At 40.0% G+C, this 17,951-nt stretch overlaps 4 protein-coding genes across 7 annotated transcripts; 2 read left to right on the top strand and 2 right to left on the bottom strand.

Moving 5' to 3' along the window:
- Positions 1-2,217: 2,217 nt before the first annotated feature.
- On the top strand, positions 2,218-4,229 carry LOC115760940 (cytochrome b5). The gene is made up of 2 exons (XM_030702520.1): positions 2,218-2,400; positions 3,704-4,229. The coding sequence occupies exons 1-2, from the start codon at positions 2,281-2,283 to the stop codon at positions 3,989-3,991; spliced, it is 408 nt and encodes a 135-aa protein (XP_030558380.1). The 5' UTR covers positions 2,218-2,280; the 3' UTR covers positions 3,992-4,229.
- Positions 4,230-4,307: 78 nt separating this feature from the next.
- Positions 4,308-6,651, top strand: LOC115760939 (glycerol-3-phosphate dehydrogenase, mitochondrial). The gene has a single exon (XM_030702519.1). It carries the CDS (start codon positions 4,463-4,465, stop codon positions 6,596-6,598), a length of 2,136 nt encoding a protein of 711 aa, XP_030558379.1. The 5' UTR covers positions 4,308-4,462; the 3' UTR covers positions 6,599-6,651.
- Positions 6,652-7,448: 797 nt separating this feature from the next.
- On the bottom strand, positions 7,449-16,012 carry LOC115760937 (ATP-dependent 6-phosphofructokinase). 4 transcript variants are annotated; one of them, XM_030702516.1, is made up of 13 exons: positions 15,881-16,012; positions 15,711-15,822; positions 15,380-15,648; positions 15,147-15,327; positions 14,936-15,085; positions 14,043-14,144; positions 12,330-12,671; positions 12,111-12,265; positions 10,196-10,304; positions 9,300-9,488; positions 8,793-9,235; positions 7,890-8,732; positions 7,449-7,816 (listed from the first exon to the last, which is right to left on the bottom strand). In XM_030702516.1, the coding sequence occupies exons 1-13, from the start codon at positions 15,922-15,924 to the stop codon at positions 7,678-7,680; spliced, it is 3,078 nt and encodes a 1,025-aa protein (XP_030558376.1). In that variant the 5' UTR covers positions 15,925-16,012; the 3' UTR covers positions 7,449-7,677. The 4 variants fall into 4 exon arrangements, with proteins under 4 accessions (XP_030558376.1, XP_030558375.1, XP_030558378.1 ...); XM_030702515.1 differs by lacking the exon at positions 10,196-10,304 and adding an exon at positions 11,197-11,305 and having other exon boundaries at positions 15,881-16,011; XM_030702518.1 differs by lacking the exons at positions 14,936-15,085; positions 15,147-15,327; positions 15,380-15,648; positions 15,711-15,822; positions 15,881-16,012 and having other exon boundaries at positions 14,043-14,695.
- Positions 16,013-16,314: 302 nt separating this feature from the next.
- On the bottom strand, positions 16,315-17,647 carry LOC115761082. The gene is made up of 5 exons (XM_030702702.1): positions 17,548-17,647; positions 17,147-17,491; positions 16,800-17,085; positions 16,578-16,669; positions 16,315-16,519 (listed from the first exon to the last, which is right to left on the bottom strand). Exons 1-3 carry the CDS (start codon positions 17,589-17,591, stop codon positions 16,806-16,808), a joined length of 669 nt encoding a protein of 222 aa, XP_030558562.1. The 5' UTR covers positions 17,592-17,647; the 3' UTR covers positions 16,315-16,519; positions 16,578-16,669; positions 16,800-16,805.
- Between the last annotated feature and the right edge of the window lie 304 nt (positions 17,648-17,951).

The raw sequence follows: 17,951 nt of genomic DNA, 5'->3' as shown, positions 1-17,951 counted from the left end.
CTGAATTTTACGAAGTACTTACACACAATACATCGTTAACAGAAAAAAAAACCATAAAAAAACAAAATATTTGTATAATTGATAAACATACTTAATCACAAAAATGCAGCTTACATAAAATTAAATCGTTGCACAGTGATAAGTACTTATACATTTGAAACTGCGAAATAATAAATAAATAGATATTCACATATATGCTAATCAAAATTAAGAATCTATACATGTTTTAATTGGCAAAGCGTTGTGCCAGCTGTATTAATAATTTTAATTTTTGGACTATATCCCAGAGATTTCATAAATAAATGTAATACTTTAAGTTTTCAGTTCGTGACCAAAATATAATACCCTCCACTAGAGTATAAAGAATACATACATTCACATACACACATGCATACATACGTATTCCCAAACATACACATGTACATACACACACGCACACACACGCACGGACACGCACGCGCACACGCACACACACACACGGACACGCACACGCACACGCACACGAACACACACACACACACACGCACACACACGCACGCATGCACATACATACATACATACATACATACATATATATATATATACATACATACATACATACATACATACATACATACATACATACATACATACATACATACATACATACATACATACATACATACATACATACATACATACACACATACATACATACAACCAACAACAACCAACAACAACCAACAACAACCAAGAACAACCAAGAACAACCAACAACAACCAACAACCAACTACAACAACTACAAAGAAAGAGTACACTACTAGCTAAGCATGCAAAACTGCAGAGCCCACTTGAATTCCTGAGAATCGAGGAGGAGAGCACTTGTAGAAATTCGTTTTATTTAAATTTGCAGCACATCGACAAATAGGCTTGGTCTGCGCTTGGAGTTGGAAAACCAACATGCATGCATACATATACACATAAATGCATACATACATGCACGCAGACACTAACACACATTGCCCTCATACACACACACACACATACATACACACACACACACAAGCACACGAACACACTTATAAAATTAATACAAAATACTTGCATTTTTATATAATTTGTTCCATATAAGCTCACTATTTGAGGGCAAACCTTCATCCAATGTAGAATCTATACTTTATTTATTGCTATTAAATATATAAAACAAAAACAAAAAATTAAAGAAACTAAAGTTACTAAAACACACCTTGTGATATATTATAGGGAATAATAGCTTTGACTCTCAACTTATATTTATTAGGCTAGGTCTAATCAATGCTAAGGGAATTAATATTGAGTACTTAAACGGTGGAACAGTTGAGGTGAGGTGAGGCATGGGAAAGATTTTCCCAGCCCAAACTATAATTGCTGTGTATTCATGATATCAGCATTTTGCATTTGCAGGTTGCTTTGTCTGGACGCGATAAGAATACGACGGCAAATTCTTAGCGCATGTAAACGCGTAGGTACTTGACATTATTCATATATGCATGTGTTTGATAACGTGTTTGAAAAATAGATGATGAATAAGTCACGTTTTTGGTATTATTGGTTGGCCTATTGGTTTCTGGATCAGAATTATATATAACGTGTTATTTGTAGCTTGTTCATATGCCAATTTAGCCGGCTCGATGCTTAAGTGTTGATTTGAACAGATGTTCATATGCCTTATCTATCAACGCGCAATTTAAAGCTAATAAAAACCTAATAATTAAGAGTCAGAGATATTCATTTATTGAATACTCATTGTATTAAAGTAATTTCATGGTTAACAAGTTCAATTGCTCATGTCTTAAGTATATATGTATAAACAAGCAACTGTACAAAGATAATTAAAATTTAATTATAACATAGTGTTCAAATACAAAGTCATTTGGGCCAATTAAAAGTCGCGCGCTAGAATGATGATCATTAACAACAGCTTGTTAGTGTTTTTATAAGTGTTAAATGAACTTTGCAATGGAAATCAATTTAAATTACCCTCCACGATTATTTGGTTGTATTCTCGATCATGCCAGCTTATTAGTTATCGATAAAATGTATATAAAATGTTTGCTCCTTTTGGCTCTGTTATCGCTCGCTAACACAGTTTTTAACATGCCTTACTACTGTTAAATTTCTAGTTGCAATAACATAGTAAATAACGAACTAGTTGAAAAACAATCGGAGGCTTGGTTCGTTCATTTAGTTTTAGCGAGTCGTTCGATCGAACTTATTCCAACTCTATTAGCAATAGAAACGCAATTCAACAAGTCATCAACATGTCAAGCGAAGGAGAGAAAACTTTTACGCGTGCGGAAGTCGCCAAACACAATACCAACAAGGACACATGGCTGCTCATTCACAACAATGTCTACGATGTCTCGGCATTCCTTAACGAGGTGAGCACATTGGCTAGGCAAAAGAAAAACAACAACAATTCCGTCGTACACGTCGAAATCAGGGCGCGGGCGCTGGCGTTGGCGCTGGCATTTTATTCCCCACTGTCTAGGAGGGGGGAAAACTTGTCGTCTTATCATCGACACTTAGCTGTTATAGCTTGACTTAGTAGTGCCGAGATGTACAATTGAGGTATCTGTACAAATTTCTACCTATTGCGTGTGAATGAATATTATATGGTAAAACACGAACAGTCATTTGGGCCTGTACTTTGACCTATGATCGCTGGCTGACCTACTGATTTTTATTGTTAGTTTTGTGCGAACGAATGTGTCAATCGGTTATACAAAACAATTTGCATATTTTCGAAACGTGCATGTTTATATTCATAGATTTGATATTTTCATTTTCGCATTGCTTACAAAAGGTGCCAGCGCGCAGTGTAAGTTCGTTTCCATTATCAATGGAAATAGGGCAAAAGTTAAACAAAATCTGGTTCTAGCAACATTTACATTTCGTTTGTCTACGCAGCTCCATTTTCTTATGTAAGTACATCTGTAAATGCACGTATAGTTCAAGTTAAAAGTCATTCAAAAACATATCCCCATATATAGCTCATAACAGTTTCAAAAAGCTCAAGTGTTGTAAAGCGAAAAAAAAAGAAGAATGTTAATAATAACATAACTAAAATATAATTTATTCCTAAGCCCTTGCTAAGCACTAGAAAGTTTCTAAAATCTACTAAATGCAGAATCATAAAGATATTCATATTCGAACAAGATTCACATGAAAAGTTGACCAGAAAATGTTTAAATAGTGAAGTAATTTGCTTCGTATAAACATTTTTATATATTGTGTTAATGTTGATTTCATCTGAAATAGGTATATGATCAGACTAATTATATCTTAGCCCGCTTAAGACCCATACATGCATAGGTGCTTGTCACTATGACACTTGCTTGTTATTGCCTCAACGGTGATAAGAAAGCCGGGCCACTTTTAAAAGTGTATTTTAATGATTACGCTGCAGTTTTTGTACATAAAATAACAAAACTTTGTATGATGAAAGCTGCACGTTCACCCGGCAATTCAAAGTTTCGGCGTTTACGAACACTGTTCAAATTAGTAACCCTTTTTGAACGTCCATGGGGCAACAACGAGACTGTTTATGTTTTAAACATTAGATTTAGCTGTTCCTGCTTTGATTTCTTGATTTTTTCAATGTCAATATATGAGACACTCAATTTGCATATTTACATATAGAGTAGCGCATTAAATATTCGTCTTTTTTTTTTTTGTTTGCAGCATCCCGGCGGCGAAGAGGTGCTCATCGAACAGGCCGGCAAAGATGCCACCGAAAACTTTGAGGATGTGGGCCACAGCAACGATGCCCGCGAAATGATGAAAAAGTACAAAATTGGTGAGCTCGTTGCCAGCGAGCGCACGAATGTTGCACAGAAATCGGAACCCACCTGGAGCTCAGACACACAGAACGAGGAGAGCTCCGTTAAGTCATGGATATTGCCCCTGGTGCTCTGTCTGGTTGCTACGCTCTTCTACAAGTTCTTTTTTGGCGGCGCCAAGCAACAGTAAAGACAAAGATGTGTTGCCTCAACGCTGGACCGCTACTGCCTCCGATTCTGACACAGATCACACACACACACACACGGTCACACACAGACACACACACACGCACACACAGTCGCATTCCCATGCCATGCCTTTAATATTGTTGTAGTGTGTTCTACGCTTGCGGGAGGCTTCTAGCCGGGCTAGTCGTTGCAGCTAGCGGGTTTTGTAGAGAGAATTTGTGCTAAGTTTTGTTTTAAAAGATAAAAAATGTGAATGTTTTGGCATTTTGCTTTTGTACTAATTTGCTTAAGTGGGCTTGAGTTTTCTTATAGATAATTGTTTAACTTTTCAACACATGCAACAAGAAATATACACATATATTTAAATATATACTATTAAATATGAACGTATTCAAAATCGCATGGCGTTTACTATTTCGTCGAAACTAATCTAATTTTCGAATATTAAATATTCTCTCAACTTCTTTACAAAATGTCAAAATTTCTCAATGTAGCTATCTTGGCGGGCACAAGCACCATGCTTGCATATTCCTCCGCCCCAGTAGCCCAGGACAGGAACAAGGCGCCGCAGATGAAGCGTGAGCTGCCTAGTCGCAGCATGAGCTTGGATTCATTGCGCCGCACGGAGTACGATATTTTGATTATTGGCGGTGGTGCAGTGGGTGCTGGCTGTGCCCTGGATGCGGCTACCCGTGGACTCAAAACCGCCTTGGTTGAGGCCGATGATTTTGGCAGCGGCACCTCCTCGAAGTCCAGCAAGCTGTTGCATGGCGGCCTCAGGGACCTCAATCAAGCAATCAGTCATCTCGACATATCTGCTTTCCGACGTGTCCAAACCTCTTTAAACGAGCGCAGCAACATTGCCAACATGGCGCCGCATTTAAATCAGCCCGTGCCGATTATGTTGCCGGTCCATCATTGGTGGCAGCTGCCCATCTACTGGGTAAAGCTGCATCTATATCATCTGATGGCGCCTGGCTCCACAAAAGGTTTCCATTTCATCAATTCACGCGAGGCGCTCGAAATGTTTCCCATGATGCGCCGCGAAATTTTTGGCGCCTTTGTCTTTTACGAAGGGCAGCACGATGATGCCAGGATGTGTCTCGCTGTCATTTTAACAGCCTCCCGCTATGGCGCCGACACTTGCAATCACATGAAGGTGGTTAGGTTGCTGCGCGACAAGAAGAACATGGTGGTGGGCGCCATCGCAGTGGACCAACTGACTGGCAATCTCTACAAGATACGCGCCAAAATGGTTATAAATGCTACGGGGCCAATGAGCGACACCATTGCACGAATGGAGGATGCCCAAGCGCCAGCACAGTGCACACCCACCTGGGCCTCGCACATAGTGCTGCCGCCCTTCTATTGCCCCGAGGAGGTCGGCCTGTTCGATCCACATACAAAGAATGGCTCGGCCATATTCTTTCTACCCTGGCAGGGGCACACGCTGATGGGCACCTCGGATGAGACACGCGAGGAGAGCGAAGGGCCGCAGCCAACGGAAATGGAGGTGCAGTACCTGTTGGACGGCATTAGGAACTATATCAATCCCAACTTTGATGTGCGACGCTGCGATGTCTTGGCCGTTTGGGGCGGCTACAAGCCGCTGCCCATTCAATCTAAGGCGCTGCAACATTCGACCTTGAAGAATCATGTTATATCTTTGGGGCCGGGCAAAATGATCTCAATTGTGGGCGGCACCTGGACGTCGTTTCGGCTGCTGGCAGAGAAGGCAATCGATACGGCTATCAAGAGTGGTGGCCTGGAACCATTGCGGATACACTCAATTACGGCGACCCACTGTAAGTTGGATGGGGCCGATGGCTGGTCACCGAGCATGTTTATAAGACTGGTGCAGGATTTTGGCTTGGAGGAAGATGTGGCCAAGCATTTGTCCGACACGTACGGTTCGAATGCCTTCAAGTTGGCCGTTTGTGCCAACACCTGTGGCGGCAAGTGGCCGATTATAGGAAAGCGGCTGCACTCAGAATTCCCCTATATTGAGGCGGAGGTGCGGCAAGGCGTAAGGGACTATGCCTGCACGTTGGTAGATATGGTGGCACGTCGCCTGCGTGTTGCCTTCCTCAATGTGCACGCGGCGGAGGAGATATTACCGCAGGTGGCCAACGAAATGGCGCGCGAGTTGAAATGGAGCAAGAAGAGAAAGTTGAAAGAAATCGTAAAGGCTCGACAATTTCTCAACACGCAAATGGGACACGTACCCAAAAGTGAGCAAGCCCAGTTGAGCATACCCATCAAAATGTCCGTGCATCAGGTGCAAAAATATGCGGCGTACTTTAAGACTCTGGACGAGCACAACACCGGTTTTGTGTCCATAAACAAATGTTGTGCGGCGATGAAAACGTTTGGCGTCAAAGAAGTGCCCGTGGATCTGATGCACAACGTGCTGCGCGACATCGACTGCCATTCGCAGGGCCAGGTGAATCTGTACGAGTTCCTGTTGCTGATGTCGGCCATTGTACACGGTGATACGGCCTATTTGCGCTATGCCAAAATGAATCTCGACCAGAAACTTTCCGCGATAAGTAACCGCCGGCGCAAAAAGCGTGCATTGCCTGTCGAGCGTTCTGGCGGTGGTTTGTGATGTCTAAATTAATCCTTTTAAAATCCATAATGTCATTGAGCAGTAAATAGTAATAAATCTATTTACCACTCAATGTCTTAATGTACGCTATTTTCAATGTACTCTTATACTTTATGTGCGCTGCCACATCGATGGAAGATGAGCTGCCACATCAATGGAAAATTAACTGCCAGTGCTGCCACACTATACTCGCTTAGCTAAGTATCGGTAAGGTAAAGTTTAAAAATTAGCTAGCCTCTAACCTAATATTTTAGTTGTGTGTGTTGATTTATTTAAATTGTAAACCGTTTACATACGAAATTAACTTTGCGCTAAGTGGGATATCGACGCATTTGCGTTATTTTGTAGACTCGAAATCTTTAACATTTTTATATTTTTCTCTTAGCAACGCTCGTATATGCCTTAAAAGGTCTTTGTAGTTTTATATTTATATGAATTTAACATTTTATATATGCATTATTGCAACATTTACTATAGCGTACTAACAGTGTGTTTCAATACATCAATTTCTTTTCATTATGTTGCAGCATTTGCTCGCCATGTAAAACATTTCATGGATTTTGTAAATATGTGCTTATGCAATACACATGCAAAGTAAAACAATAGTAAACAATTATATAAATATAAGTGCTCTATGTATGTTTAAAACGAAATACTCAAATAATAAAGTTAAACTTAAATAAATAGAAATAAAAAGTTTCCTCTACGGAATAGTTAATAAGAAAATATATAAATAATTGTGGCGGCATGTTTTATACATTCATCGATGTAAGCATGAGAAATACACTTGTTGACATGGATTTTATGTTTGTTTGTTTTTTGAGTGTTGGTGCACTAAAGACACTTTCACTTTTAGATCGGCTAATGTAATTATTAGCTGCTTAACTTTGACCTGAGCTGAGACATTTTTATTCTACTAATATATCGACGCGTAGCCATTCAAATGGAATAACAGTATTCGGTTAATTTGAACATGTGCGTGTGTGAAATTTAAATAAAACATATTGATTCTACGATGTGTTGTGCACTGGGCATGATAAGTAGTACATTTTCTTTTTGTTTTGAACTTTCCGAACTCTCTAAGCGACCGCATCTGTGGCGCACTCCTCCTCGACGGTAATGTACATGCCCTCCTCCTCGTAGGCAGAGTCATGCTTGGCCAGGATTCGCAACAGCGGGCGCAAACGCAGCCACCACTGTTTCTTCGGTATGCGTTGACTGAGAAAATAGAAATACACATGTATAAAAATGGACCCTAATTGTATAAAATCCTTAGGTCTTCAGCACTTACTCAAAGTTGGTCTCGCCAATGAGGTCAACCAACGGACTGAAGCGGTATTGACGGGCAACAATGCCCAACAGGGTTGCCGTATCGGTCGATTTACAGTTGACCACGCCATTGGCATCGATGTTGTTCTTGATCTGGGTTGCCAGCCAGTCGACACACTTGGCAGCCATTTTGGTTCCCATGTTACGATCGAAGGGTGTGGGCGAACCACCCTGTTGCATGTGGCCCAAGATGTTCATGCGGCAGGTGAAGAGACCCTTGCCCTCCTCCGAATACAGGCGGTAGATGAAGTCCGTGGTGTAGTTTTCACTGGCCTTCTCGTTGCGCAAGATCAGACCGCGAGAGACGCCTTCGGCCATTTTCGATGCCATGTGGTAGACATCCTGCTGCAAGTCCTTGATGGAGAACTTCTCCTCGTATATATAGGCGGCATCGGCGCCGCCGGCCAATCCAGCCAGTGTGGCCAGATAGCCGCAATATCCACCCATTGTCTCAATAACAAACACGCGTCGCTTTGTGCCCTGCGCCGATTGGCGAATGCGATCGCAGATTTCGGTTATCTCATTGAGGCCAGTGTCGCAGCCAAGTGAGAATTCGGTGCCGGGCACATTGTTCGAAATGGTGGCCGGAACAACAACAATGGGTATGCAAAATTCTGGATAATTGTCACGCTGATCGGAGATTTGGCCAGCGGCATGATAGCTCTCGAATCCGCCAATGATCAGCAGACCCTGGATCTTGAACTCCTTAAGACGTGCAGCGATCTCCTTGAATTTGCCCTCGGGCAGCGTACGCTTTGTGCCCAAATAGGCACCACCTTGGCCCACCCAGCCGGACACATCAGACCTGAAGAAGAGAAGTTCGCGTTAAGTGAATTGTGCCCAGATTCGAGGGAAGTATACGCACCAGCCCAGCTCGCGTACATTGCCAGCAATGAGACCCTCGACGCCATCGTTGATGCCGTAGACAACATCGCCGCGATAAATGGCATTTCGCACAAAGCTGCGCACGGCCGCATTCATGCCGCAGGCTGGCGCACCGATGTGCATCACGGCCAGCCTGAAGCCCTCAATGCCCTTGCCCTGTTCATCGAAACACTCCTTGGGTGGCTTCAACCGGGTCAACATCTTGTACGTTTCCAGATTGCGTTCAAACGAACGTCCTCGTAGCTTTACGGCATCCGCCCAACGACGCTCCTTCATGGCCTTTGCCACGGCCTGGGTGCGTTCAACACACTCCATCAGTGGGACACGAACCGTCTGGTTGCCGTCCAGGGAAATGACAACTGGCACCGATTCTTCCGTGGCCTCCATCAGGGCCAGTGTGGCCTCAGCGCCCATGCGACAGGCCTGTCAAAAAAACCGTATCAAGTGATTTAATCCAAACCCTGGATTGTTATTTCAGGCAACTTACCAATATACGATCGAAGGCGCTGGGGTTGCCGCCACGCTGCACATGGCCCAGCACAGTGATGCGAGCATCGTGTTTAAGACGCTCATCAATCACCTTTCGCACATCCTCAGCGGTAATTGGGTTGCCTTCGCGATCCATGGCGCCCTCCGCAACAATAACAATGTTCAGGCGTTGGCCAGCCTTACGTTCCTGTTTTCAGACAAATGCAGCAATTGTTAGATGAGGCTCTCTATGCGATTCTCAAAGATGAGCTTCAATGATATTAGTAACTCGTGTGTACACATAGAATGTCATCAAAAGCAATGAGGAATGAATTATGTTAAGTAAAGTACCAAAAAATACACAAGATATGTAGACAAATGCGTGATGTATGTATTGATGTACGCAAGGTAGTAAATGTAAAAGTGAAAATGTACATATAAATGGGGTTAGACAACGTATGAGTGTGTGACTGAATAGAGGCAAGAATATGTGTAAAGCTATAAGATGCGAAAATAAACAACTAATAAACAAGGAACCGAAACATATAGTATTTTTATGTGTATATATATATTGGTATATTTACTGGTCAAGCTACGTACGCGTGTACGACAAAAACAAAATAGAAGCCAATTAAATTGCCCAGCAAATTGTGACACTACACTTAAACCCAATGAAAGCCAATTAAATAGCCAATTGATTAGTATTTGCTAGAATCAGTGTGACAAGGAGCTGCAGCTCTTTGCACAACTGTTAAAAATGTTAGAATTTAAAATCATATTTCTTAAATAGTTATATCGAATACTTAATGGTTTATATATAATTTAAAAGAATTGAAAAATTTGTTTAGTTCGATTAAAGAGAAACGAAAACACCGTCGTACAAAGTAGACTAATAAACCTAAACGTTTTGCTGACCTGAACTAGCTTCTGGCATAGAGAATCCTGCCAGTTAACGGCAACGGGCTCTTCGGGTATTAACATAAAATCAGCTTCTGTAGCGATAGCTGCTGAAATTGCTAAATAGCTAAAAACAAACCAAAAATATCAAACACAGAAACGATGCGCAATGCAATGAATTGTTATATAATTGATCATAATTATTTACAATATGCTAGGAGGGGGCGGGGAATAGGGAAAATCGTGGGCTGAGGGGCAACACACACATCCAATTGGGGGATCAGGAAGATATATATATATATGGCTGATTATTAAGAGAATGTGGTTAGCCTTTGCTGCAAATATCTCTGACATGAGCTCAAATAAATACTGATGAAAGCCTCGCCATACTAAAACCAATCACATTTCGAATAGATTTCAAAAGCAATAAGCAAAATATAAACTCAAATTGATGTACGATATATTTATATATATATATACATATATCAAGGCTGCAAAACGGATTTGAGCCGAGGTATCTAATATCTGATTTACCATGAACCTAAAACTGAACCAAGCCAGATTTTCCCATAACAATATTTTTATATATTATTAATAAATATTATTGCCAAATTTGTTAGTTTTTAATATGATTGATTTCAATGTGAAAAATAATGTAGATATAACCAATTTAATATATATAAAAACTGTATTTGTATTATGGAAAAATGTAACGAAATGCGTGAGCCCAAAACCTGGATTCACAAATGCGCAAAACGAAGCGAGCTTTAAAGGAGAGAGATGGGTTTGAACCGTGAACCGACCCATCAAACAATCTTCATCTTTTTTATGGGTTTGCAGCCTTGATATACATATATAATGTATGTGTGTGTGTGTGTGTGTAAGATGAGTATATATTCTACCATGTTCTGTTGTGTTTATATTCAGAAGGAAAAGCATATATGAGAGAGAGAGCAAACGCACGGAGAATGTGTGTTTGGGTGTAAAAAAGTATAAAAGAAATTAGGTTCACATCTTGCCTGAGCTAATTGAAAGCAAAGCCTATCTGGCCAATCGGTTTTCGGTGGCATTTCGGGTATAAATATGAAATCGGCCTCGCTGGACAAACCAGCAACGAGCGCTAAATAACTGCAAAAATATGTTGTATTATATAGTTGGTTATACATAAAAGTTATAAAAGTATGTTAGAATAGGAATAAAAGGTAGACAAAACGGGGGTGGGGCAGAAAGAGTTAAGAAGACGACATTCGCAAGAAACTTTGAAAGGACACTCAAAAATGAAGATAGATAACATATCAGGAAGTTAAACAATATATATAATAAACAACCTAAAGAATTGCACATTGAGTTCCATTTACTTAGTTTATATTCAGACTGGTAGATGCAATTATTTGAGTGCATTTTGTTATAAAACCAGGTGAATCCAATTTCTGAATATATTTACATAAGATCACCTGCTAGCTAATTAAATATTACGTCTTTTTGGTCATAAAAATTAAATGGAAAGGCAATTCGAGTATCTCAAAGCGAATCTGAAGCCCCTAGACTATAGTCAGAGTTATGAAGAGAACATTCAATGCTTGAATTGGAAAAGAGAGAGAACAAAGAGCGATTCCGATCTGTCGACAGAGACATATTTGATAGACAAAAAAAAAATGTAAGAGACATTCATCGATCTGGGTTTCTTGCCTGTTCCAGTTTGAGTATCAGTCTATCGGGCCAATCTTGCGGAGGCGGGGACTCTGGCAGAAAAACATAATCTGCCTCGGATATAATGCCAGCTACAACTGGTAAATAGCTGTGAGGTATATTGAAGGCATTTAACATAATCGCTAATTAACAAATCAAAAATTGCACTAACACTTCTCTTAAGTAGTTACAATCGCACATTAATTATATATTACATCCGGCAATCCGACAACAAATGACTTACCCGCAATGACGACCCATGACCTCCATAATGAAGGTGCGCTGATGGGAGTAGGCCGTGCTGGAAATGGCGTCGATCGCCTCGATAATGCGATGCAGTGCGGTGTCCGTGCCGATGGTCATGTCCGTGCCGCAGAAGTCGTTGTCAATCGATCCCACCTAGAACCAACGAATAATGGGATCAATATGGATTCGAGTGGAGTGGAGCGAAGGGGCGACTTACCAGGCCGACGATATGCAGCACATTGTACTTCTCCTTCTGCTCGCTAGTAATGGTGCCATTCTTCGAAAGCTCGTCCAGCAGGCTGGACCACTCCTGACGAAACAGATTGGCGCCAGTCAGGGAGCCATCGCCGCCAATAACCACCAGATTGGTAATGCCCCGCTGTATCAGGTTGTTGGCGGCCTTCAGGCGACCCGCGCGCTCACGAAAGTCCTGGCAACGGGCGGAGCCAATGATCGTGCCGCCACGGTGTATAATCGACGAGACCGAGGCCCACGATGCTTCCTGGATACAGTCACCGCCATCGACCATGCCCTGGTAGCCTTCCCGGATAAAGTAGACCTGGTTTCAAGGAGTATCGATACAAAATTGAATATGAATTGGATGTAGGAATTTAATATAAGCAACTTTTGACTAAATATGATATGATTAGACTCGATTAATTAATTTAAAATTTGTTTGTTTTTCTTTTAAACTAAACTAATTTAATTATTAGTTTATTGAGGTTCCAAATTAAAATGTTAAACCCATTTATTTTTTGGAAAGTTACGATTTTTAATAAGATTTTAAAAAGTTCTAGTCTGAGAAAAGGATCATTCCAGTTTTATCGATCGCCATTTATATATATATATATATATACGTATATATATAGATATGCACAGTTAGTTTAACACTTATCAGGTTAAATATGCGATAAAACTTGGAATCGTTTAAAAATAAGTTTATGAGTTAACTAACCCACGTTATTGTCGAGATAATGTCATATCCATGTTTATGATGTCATGACCTTTAATACAAGGAACCGCAGGTTGAGCTTATAACGATTTCAACATTTTAGTATGCTTTTACAAATCAATTTCAACATCTCTTAGAATATAACTAATCTGGACTTTCTTGAGACTATAAAACAAAAGTGAATGAATGAAAATGAAAGTGACTTTGAAAATAAAATAAGACATTAACGAAAAAAGCCTTGCGACAATTTATTCCATTGCAAAAATCATCATAAAACCACTTCAAGAAATTTATATCAATTGCAATTATTTAAATTCAAACATTTTTTTAGTAATTTATATCAATTGCAATTATTTAAATTTCGACAAAATGTTCTCAAAATCAAACGGACAAATAAAAGGCAAACTCTCCTTTTTCTTTTCGCCGTTTGCCAATCAATAAACCGAATAAATAAATAATTCCCTTTTCAAACAATAAACGCAATTTCTCAGATATTTCTGCGTGATCGTCTGTAAGTTGCCCGAAATAAACTCAATGTCAAAAGCACACAGATACGAGCTGTGTGCGTGTGTGTGTGTATTGGTGTTTGTATGGTTGTAGTTGTGGGGCGCTTTTATTCAATTTGAATATTTCGCCTTTTTTTCGCGGTGCGACATGGGTTATCTAACGGCACTTGACACCTGCAGAACAAGCTAATTTGTTTAATTGGTTTAATTATGTTTAAATTGCTTTGACTCGACAAGAATTGAGAGCAAGTGCGTCTATATATATTTTGGTACATAATATTTATAGAGAGTTTGTAGACCCTAAAGTTCAATGCCTCAACTTGCTCCGCTGACCGATAAGAATATTGTGAATAATGTTTGTATGTGTATGTGTGTGTGTGTGTGTGTGTGTGTGTGTGTGTGTGTGTGTGTGTGTTGGTGTGCATTTGTATATACACCAGTGTAAAAGCACTTGGCAGAGGTCACAACTCACCTTGCATCCCAAATAGATGGCCATACGCACACAGGCTCTCACTGCCGCATTCATGCCCTGCGAGTCGCCGCCGCTGGTGAAGACGGCCAGGCCCTTGTCACGCTGCGAGCCGCGTGCCAGGAAACGTTGGTTAATATCACTATTCATTTTCGTTCAGTTTTAGTTAAGTCAAGTTAATCGATTCAAAGAACAACGGTAAAACACGCACACGCACACACACACACAAACACAAGCGAACGCGAACGTAGCGAAGTCCAAGTCTGAGGCAGCGAATACTTTGTGAATGATTCACAATAGGAGCTGCGAGGAAGCCGAGTTGTCCAAAAATGTTTTTAATCGAAATCTTATGCTGCCGCAGATGCCGTGATGCCTGCGCGACGATTTTCAGTAACTGGGTGCGAGAGCGGCGGACTGTCGGTCGGTCGAGCACAGAAGTTTCGGTTTTGACGTTTCAAGGTGACCTTTAAACGCAGCAAACACTTTTCGCTAAGCGCAACTGGCCGACGCCACTGATGCAATGAACTGGTTGTCTGGCGTATTTGTTCGCGTTGCGCTGACTCGATTTGGGCGCTGTTGCACTCGTCGCGATTTTTGACAATATGTTTAATTAATGCAACTAATTAGAACGGTTTATGCGGCCGGGTTTCGCTATCAATTTGTGCCTATTGTGGGCGATTTACGCTATCGGACTCTTTTTTGTTTACCCCACCACATTCAAGTGAGTGTCACAATGACAGCTGTGCAACAGCTGTGCGCGACTAACGGATAAAAGCTCTCTCTCTCTCTCTCTCTCTCTCATGCTGGCGAGCTTTTGCGCGCGCTTCGTGAACGCCCACATGAGTGTCGTAGCCGTTAGCTTTTTGAACGTTAGCCGTTGCTCACTTGTTACTTACATAGGGATAAAGTGGCTTTACATAGTCCAAAACATCCTGGAAGGTGCGTATGCATTTGCGTAATTCCTTTAGCTGCTCTTCATTTGCCATATCAGATTTTCTGTTCATTGATTTGGGGTTGTTTTCAACACCGCAGCTCATCTGGACCAGCTGCAAGACGGGGAGATCGATTATTTTTATAAAAATTTTGTCTACAATCAGATCTACACACATTTCTCCTGATTTTAGGATGGAAGTTCGAACCCCAATATTTCAAAAACAGCAAACAATCTGAATTTAAGAACTCAAAAACATGTAAGCCCTTCTTGTTAATTGAATCATTTACGCACTGATCCTGCCTCGCCAGCCTCTCAGTTTGATAATTCGTCCATTTCGTATACTCCCTCTCAAAACTGGGAAACTGGGATAAGTGCTGTATCAGCTTTGATGGCAATTGATGCTTACTTTTTGATAAATTCGGTGCTCTCTGAACCCCACGGAGCAGCAGGACTGTTGACTGCATTAAATATCGACAACACATCGACAAGATATTTGGACAGATAATTTTGATACAATTCTAGATCGTGTGCCCGTAGAGCCATCAAACAGTTATACTTTTCCACCGAATCCGTACAGGTTTCCATGCGTAATCTAAATCTCTTCAATCTCTCCGCGCAGCTGGGTCGCATATCTTTGATCTGTTGCGGTTGTCGCGTCCATAGCTCATTTTTCAGCTGCGAAGCGAAATATATATATATATTATATTATACAATATTTGATCTATTGATTGATTTACCTTATTTATTTGATTCAAGTTCAAATTGTTGTCCAATTGATAAGATTTCGATAATTTGCGATTAATGGGACAATGCTGGGTCTTTGGCAATCGATCCTGTGGTTGGGCAAAGCTATGGGATATACATTTAAAAACTATGTCCAATTCTTTTGGCATTATCTCAGACATACCTAGCTTTAAATTTTATAAACACTCGAAATTTGATTGGATGCATACCAAGTTAATAAAGGTCCAAAACATCTGTTGTTTCGCTTTTAAATCGCATTTTAATTTCAAATATAAATGTTAAAATGTAAATGTATACCAAAAATAAAAGCCCACTCGATTATTATTTGATACACAGAGAGAGAAGCCTAAATTATAATATTTAAATCGATTTGAAACAAAACAACAAGCTGGTCTTGGGCCCAGTTTTGTTTATCTGAAAATCCAACACATTAAAAAGTTCTGAGTTGAGTTCCATTTGGAAAGAGATCAAATTTAGTCGGCAATATCTGGATGAACATTTTGTGGGACTTGCGATAATTTACAGTGGAACAGGCCATTATAATCTTGAAATTAAATTGATTCAATAAAGAAGTTAAAGTTAAAGGTAAATAAGGCATATAAGGGTTTTTTTTATTTCATCAAAATGTTGTTCCAGTTTGATTATATAAAAGAATGACATACAATATAGGATAGAATTGTTCTTAATTCGTCAGCTCTTTCTTCTCGCCCCGCTCCCCCAACAATTGCATGACGAACATTGAGTAATTAAATGAGTTCTTAGCACATTTGCAGCTATCGCATTATCGAACGTCAGTATTTCCCTGCATTAAAAATAATTGGAGTTTAATTAAAGGAATATTTAAATTGGCATACTATTACGTTAAAAAGTGTATCAGTATATCAGAAGAATCGATACTAATGAGAACACCGCAGCAAAGTCGTGTATGCCATGAAATTCGCATAGAAAGGCGCTATTTGAAAAATAAAATGTCATTTAGTTTTGAAATATTTTGAGTAGTTGTTCCTATTAATTCGTTTTTTTTTTCAGATTGAGATCCTTGGGGAGCAATAGGTTAGGATAGGGGCAAGTGCTTAACTTACATATGATTAGACCTTTTTATTACGCTTTCCGAAGTGCATATACAGGACATAAAAGTGCTGTGGTGTTAGCATTAAGGCTTTGTTAAAATATCGACTCGGTTTTGTTGCTTTCACACTCCCTTGCACAGCCGAGCTGGTATTCAATATTTCCGCCTTGGAGCTGGATCCAACTGGAGCTGGAAGTGAGTCATTTTTTGAATTGTCATTCAAGTGTTTGCGTAGATAACTCATGGTATTGAGGACATCCAGTTGTTTGGTGGTCAGATCGTTGCGCTGTGTCTTAACACTTGGGTCAGAAATTAAACGGATTATATACACCTGGAATTTGGGTAGTTATTGTGGCTTACTTGTTTAAAATCATTGTGGCCATGCGACAGAAGTCATCGACGATGCCGTCGACCGAACTGATAATGGACAAAACCTCGGTGGTATTATCGCACATATAACGGTAATACAAATCGAGATTCGAGTCCCGCAATTCCGCTAAGTATTCATATTTTTTAACTGGATCGGTACAGTTAGTCATTCGGTTTTTAAATGCCGCCATGCAACTAGAACCGAAAAGGACACGAGAGCGAGACGTTTGTGTATTTAGATCCTTTCTCTTAAAGGATTCATCATCGTGCTTATAATCCTTATGCTGGTAACGATTTAGGCAAATGGAACGGCATTTTGTTGGAATATCAAATATCCTGTGGCGAAATCTGAATAATATTTCACATTTATACTTGATGGCATCGCAGCGTACCTAGCCTTGGATTTTGTCAATACTTGAAATTTGAGGTTATGCATTCCTAATGTTTATTTAATTTTGAGGCAAATCAAGAAATGTCTGGCATGCTATGCTTATGCTTAGCTATAAATTGAAACAATTGTTCGCTTGCTTTTTTTATTTTTATTTGTTTTTTTGTTTGTTTTTTTTTTTTTGTTTTTCTTTTGGTAATTAAGAAACTGTAATTTCAATAAACTTAAATTTTCACATCAATCTTTGCCTCCATTATGCATACAATTAATGTGTGCTCACTGTTATATTTTTTTTGTTTTGTTTTTTTTTTCATTATTATTATAACTCATTTTGGATCATTTAAGTGTTGTATGTATTATGTTTTGCAGTTTCATTGATTATTCGACATTTTTAGCGTTGCGACAAAA

Source organism: Drosophila novamexicana, unplaced genomic scaffold (genome assembly GCF_003285875.2).
Source record: "Drosophila novamexicana strain 15010-1031.04,08,12 unplaced genomic scaffold, DnovRS2.1 tig00000462-arrow-pilon, whole genome shotgun sequence".
Classification (NCBI taxonomy): domain Eukaryota; kingdom Metazoa; phylum Arthropoda; class Insecta; order Diptera; family Drosophilidae; genus Drosophila; species Drosophila novamexicana.
The sequence above is the reverse complement of the archived record's forward strand: the minus strand, read 5'-3'. Positions and strand labels throughout refer to the sequence as shown.

Excerpts from the sequence above, each read along its gene's own strand:
- LOC115760939 (XM_030702519.1), top strand. The coding sequence starts at position 4,463 with ATGTCAAAATTTCTCAATGTAGCTATCTTGGCGGGCACAAGCACCATG.
- LOC115761082 (XM_030702702.1), bottom strand. The coding sequence starts at position 17,591 with ATGCATAACCTCAAATTTCAAGTATTGACAAAATCCAAGGCTAG. Across the intron at positions 17,492-17,547 it reads TTGACAAAATCCAAGGCTAG|GATATTTGATATTCCAACAA; the intron begins GTACGCTGCGAT and ends ATTTCGCCACAG. Across the intron at positions 17,086-17,146 it reads GCCACAATGATTTTAAACAA|TGTTAAGACACAGCGCAACG; the intron begins GTAAGCCACAAT and ends TTCTGACCCAAG.
- LOC115760937 (XM_030702516.1), bottom strand. The coding sequence starts at position 15,924 with ATGCATCCAATCAAATTTCGAGTGTTTATAAAATTTAAAGCTAG. Across the intron at positions 15,086-15,146 it reads ATCCTAAAATCAGGAGAAAT|CTGGTCCAGATGAGCTGCGG; the intron begins GTGTGTAGATCT and ends CCCGTCTTGCAG. Across the intron at positions 7,817-7,889 it reads ATTGGCGAGACCAACTTTGA|TCAACGCATACCGAAGAAAC; the intron begins GTAAGTGCTGAA and ends CTATTTTCTCAG.
- LOC115760940 (XM_030702520.1), top strand. The coding sequence starts at position 2,281 with ATGTCAAGCGAAGGAGAGAAAACTTTTACGCGTGCGGAAGTCGCCAAA. Across the intron at positions 2,401-3,703 it reads TCTCGGCATTCCTTAACGAG|CATCCCGGCGGCGAAGAGGT; the intron begins GTGAGCACATTG and ends TTTTGTTTGCAG.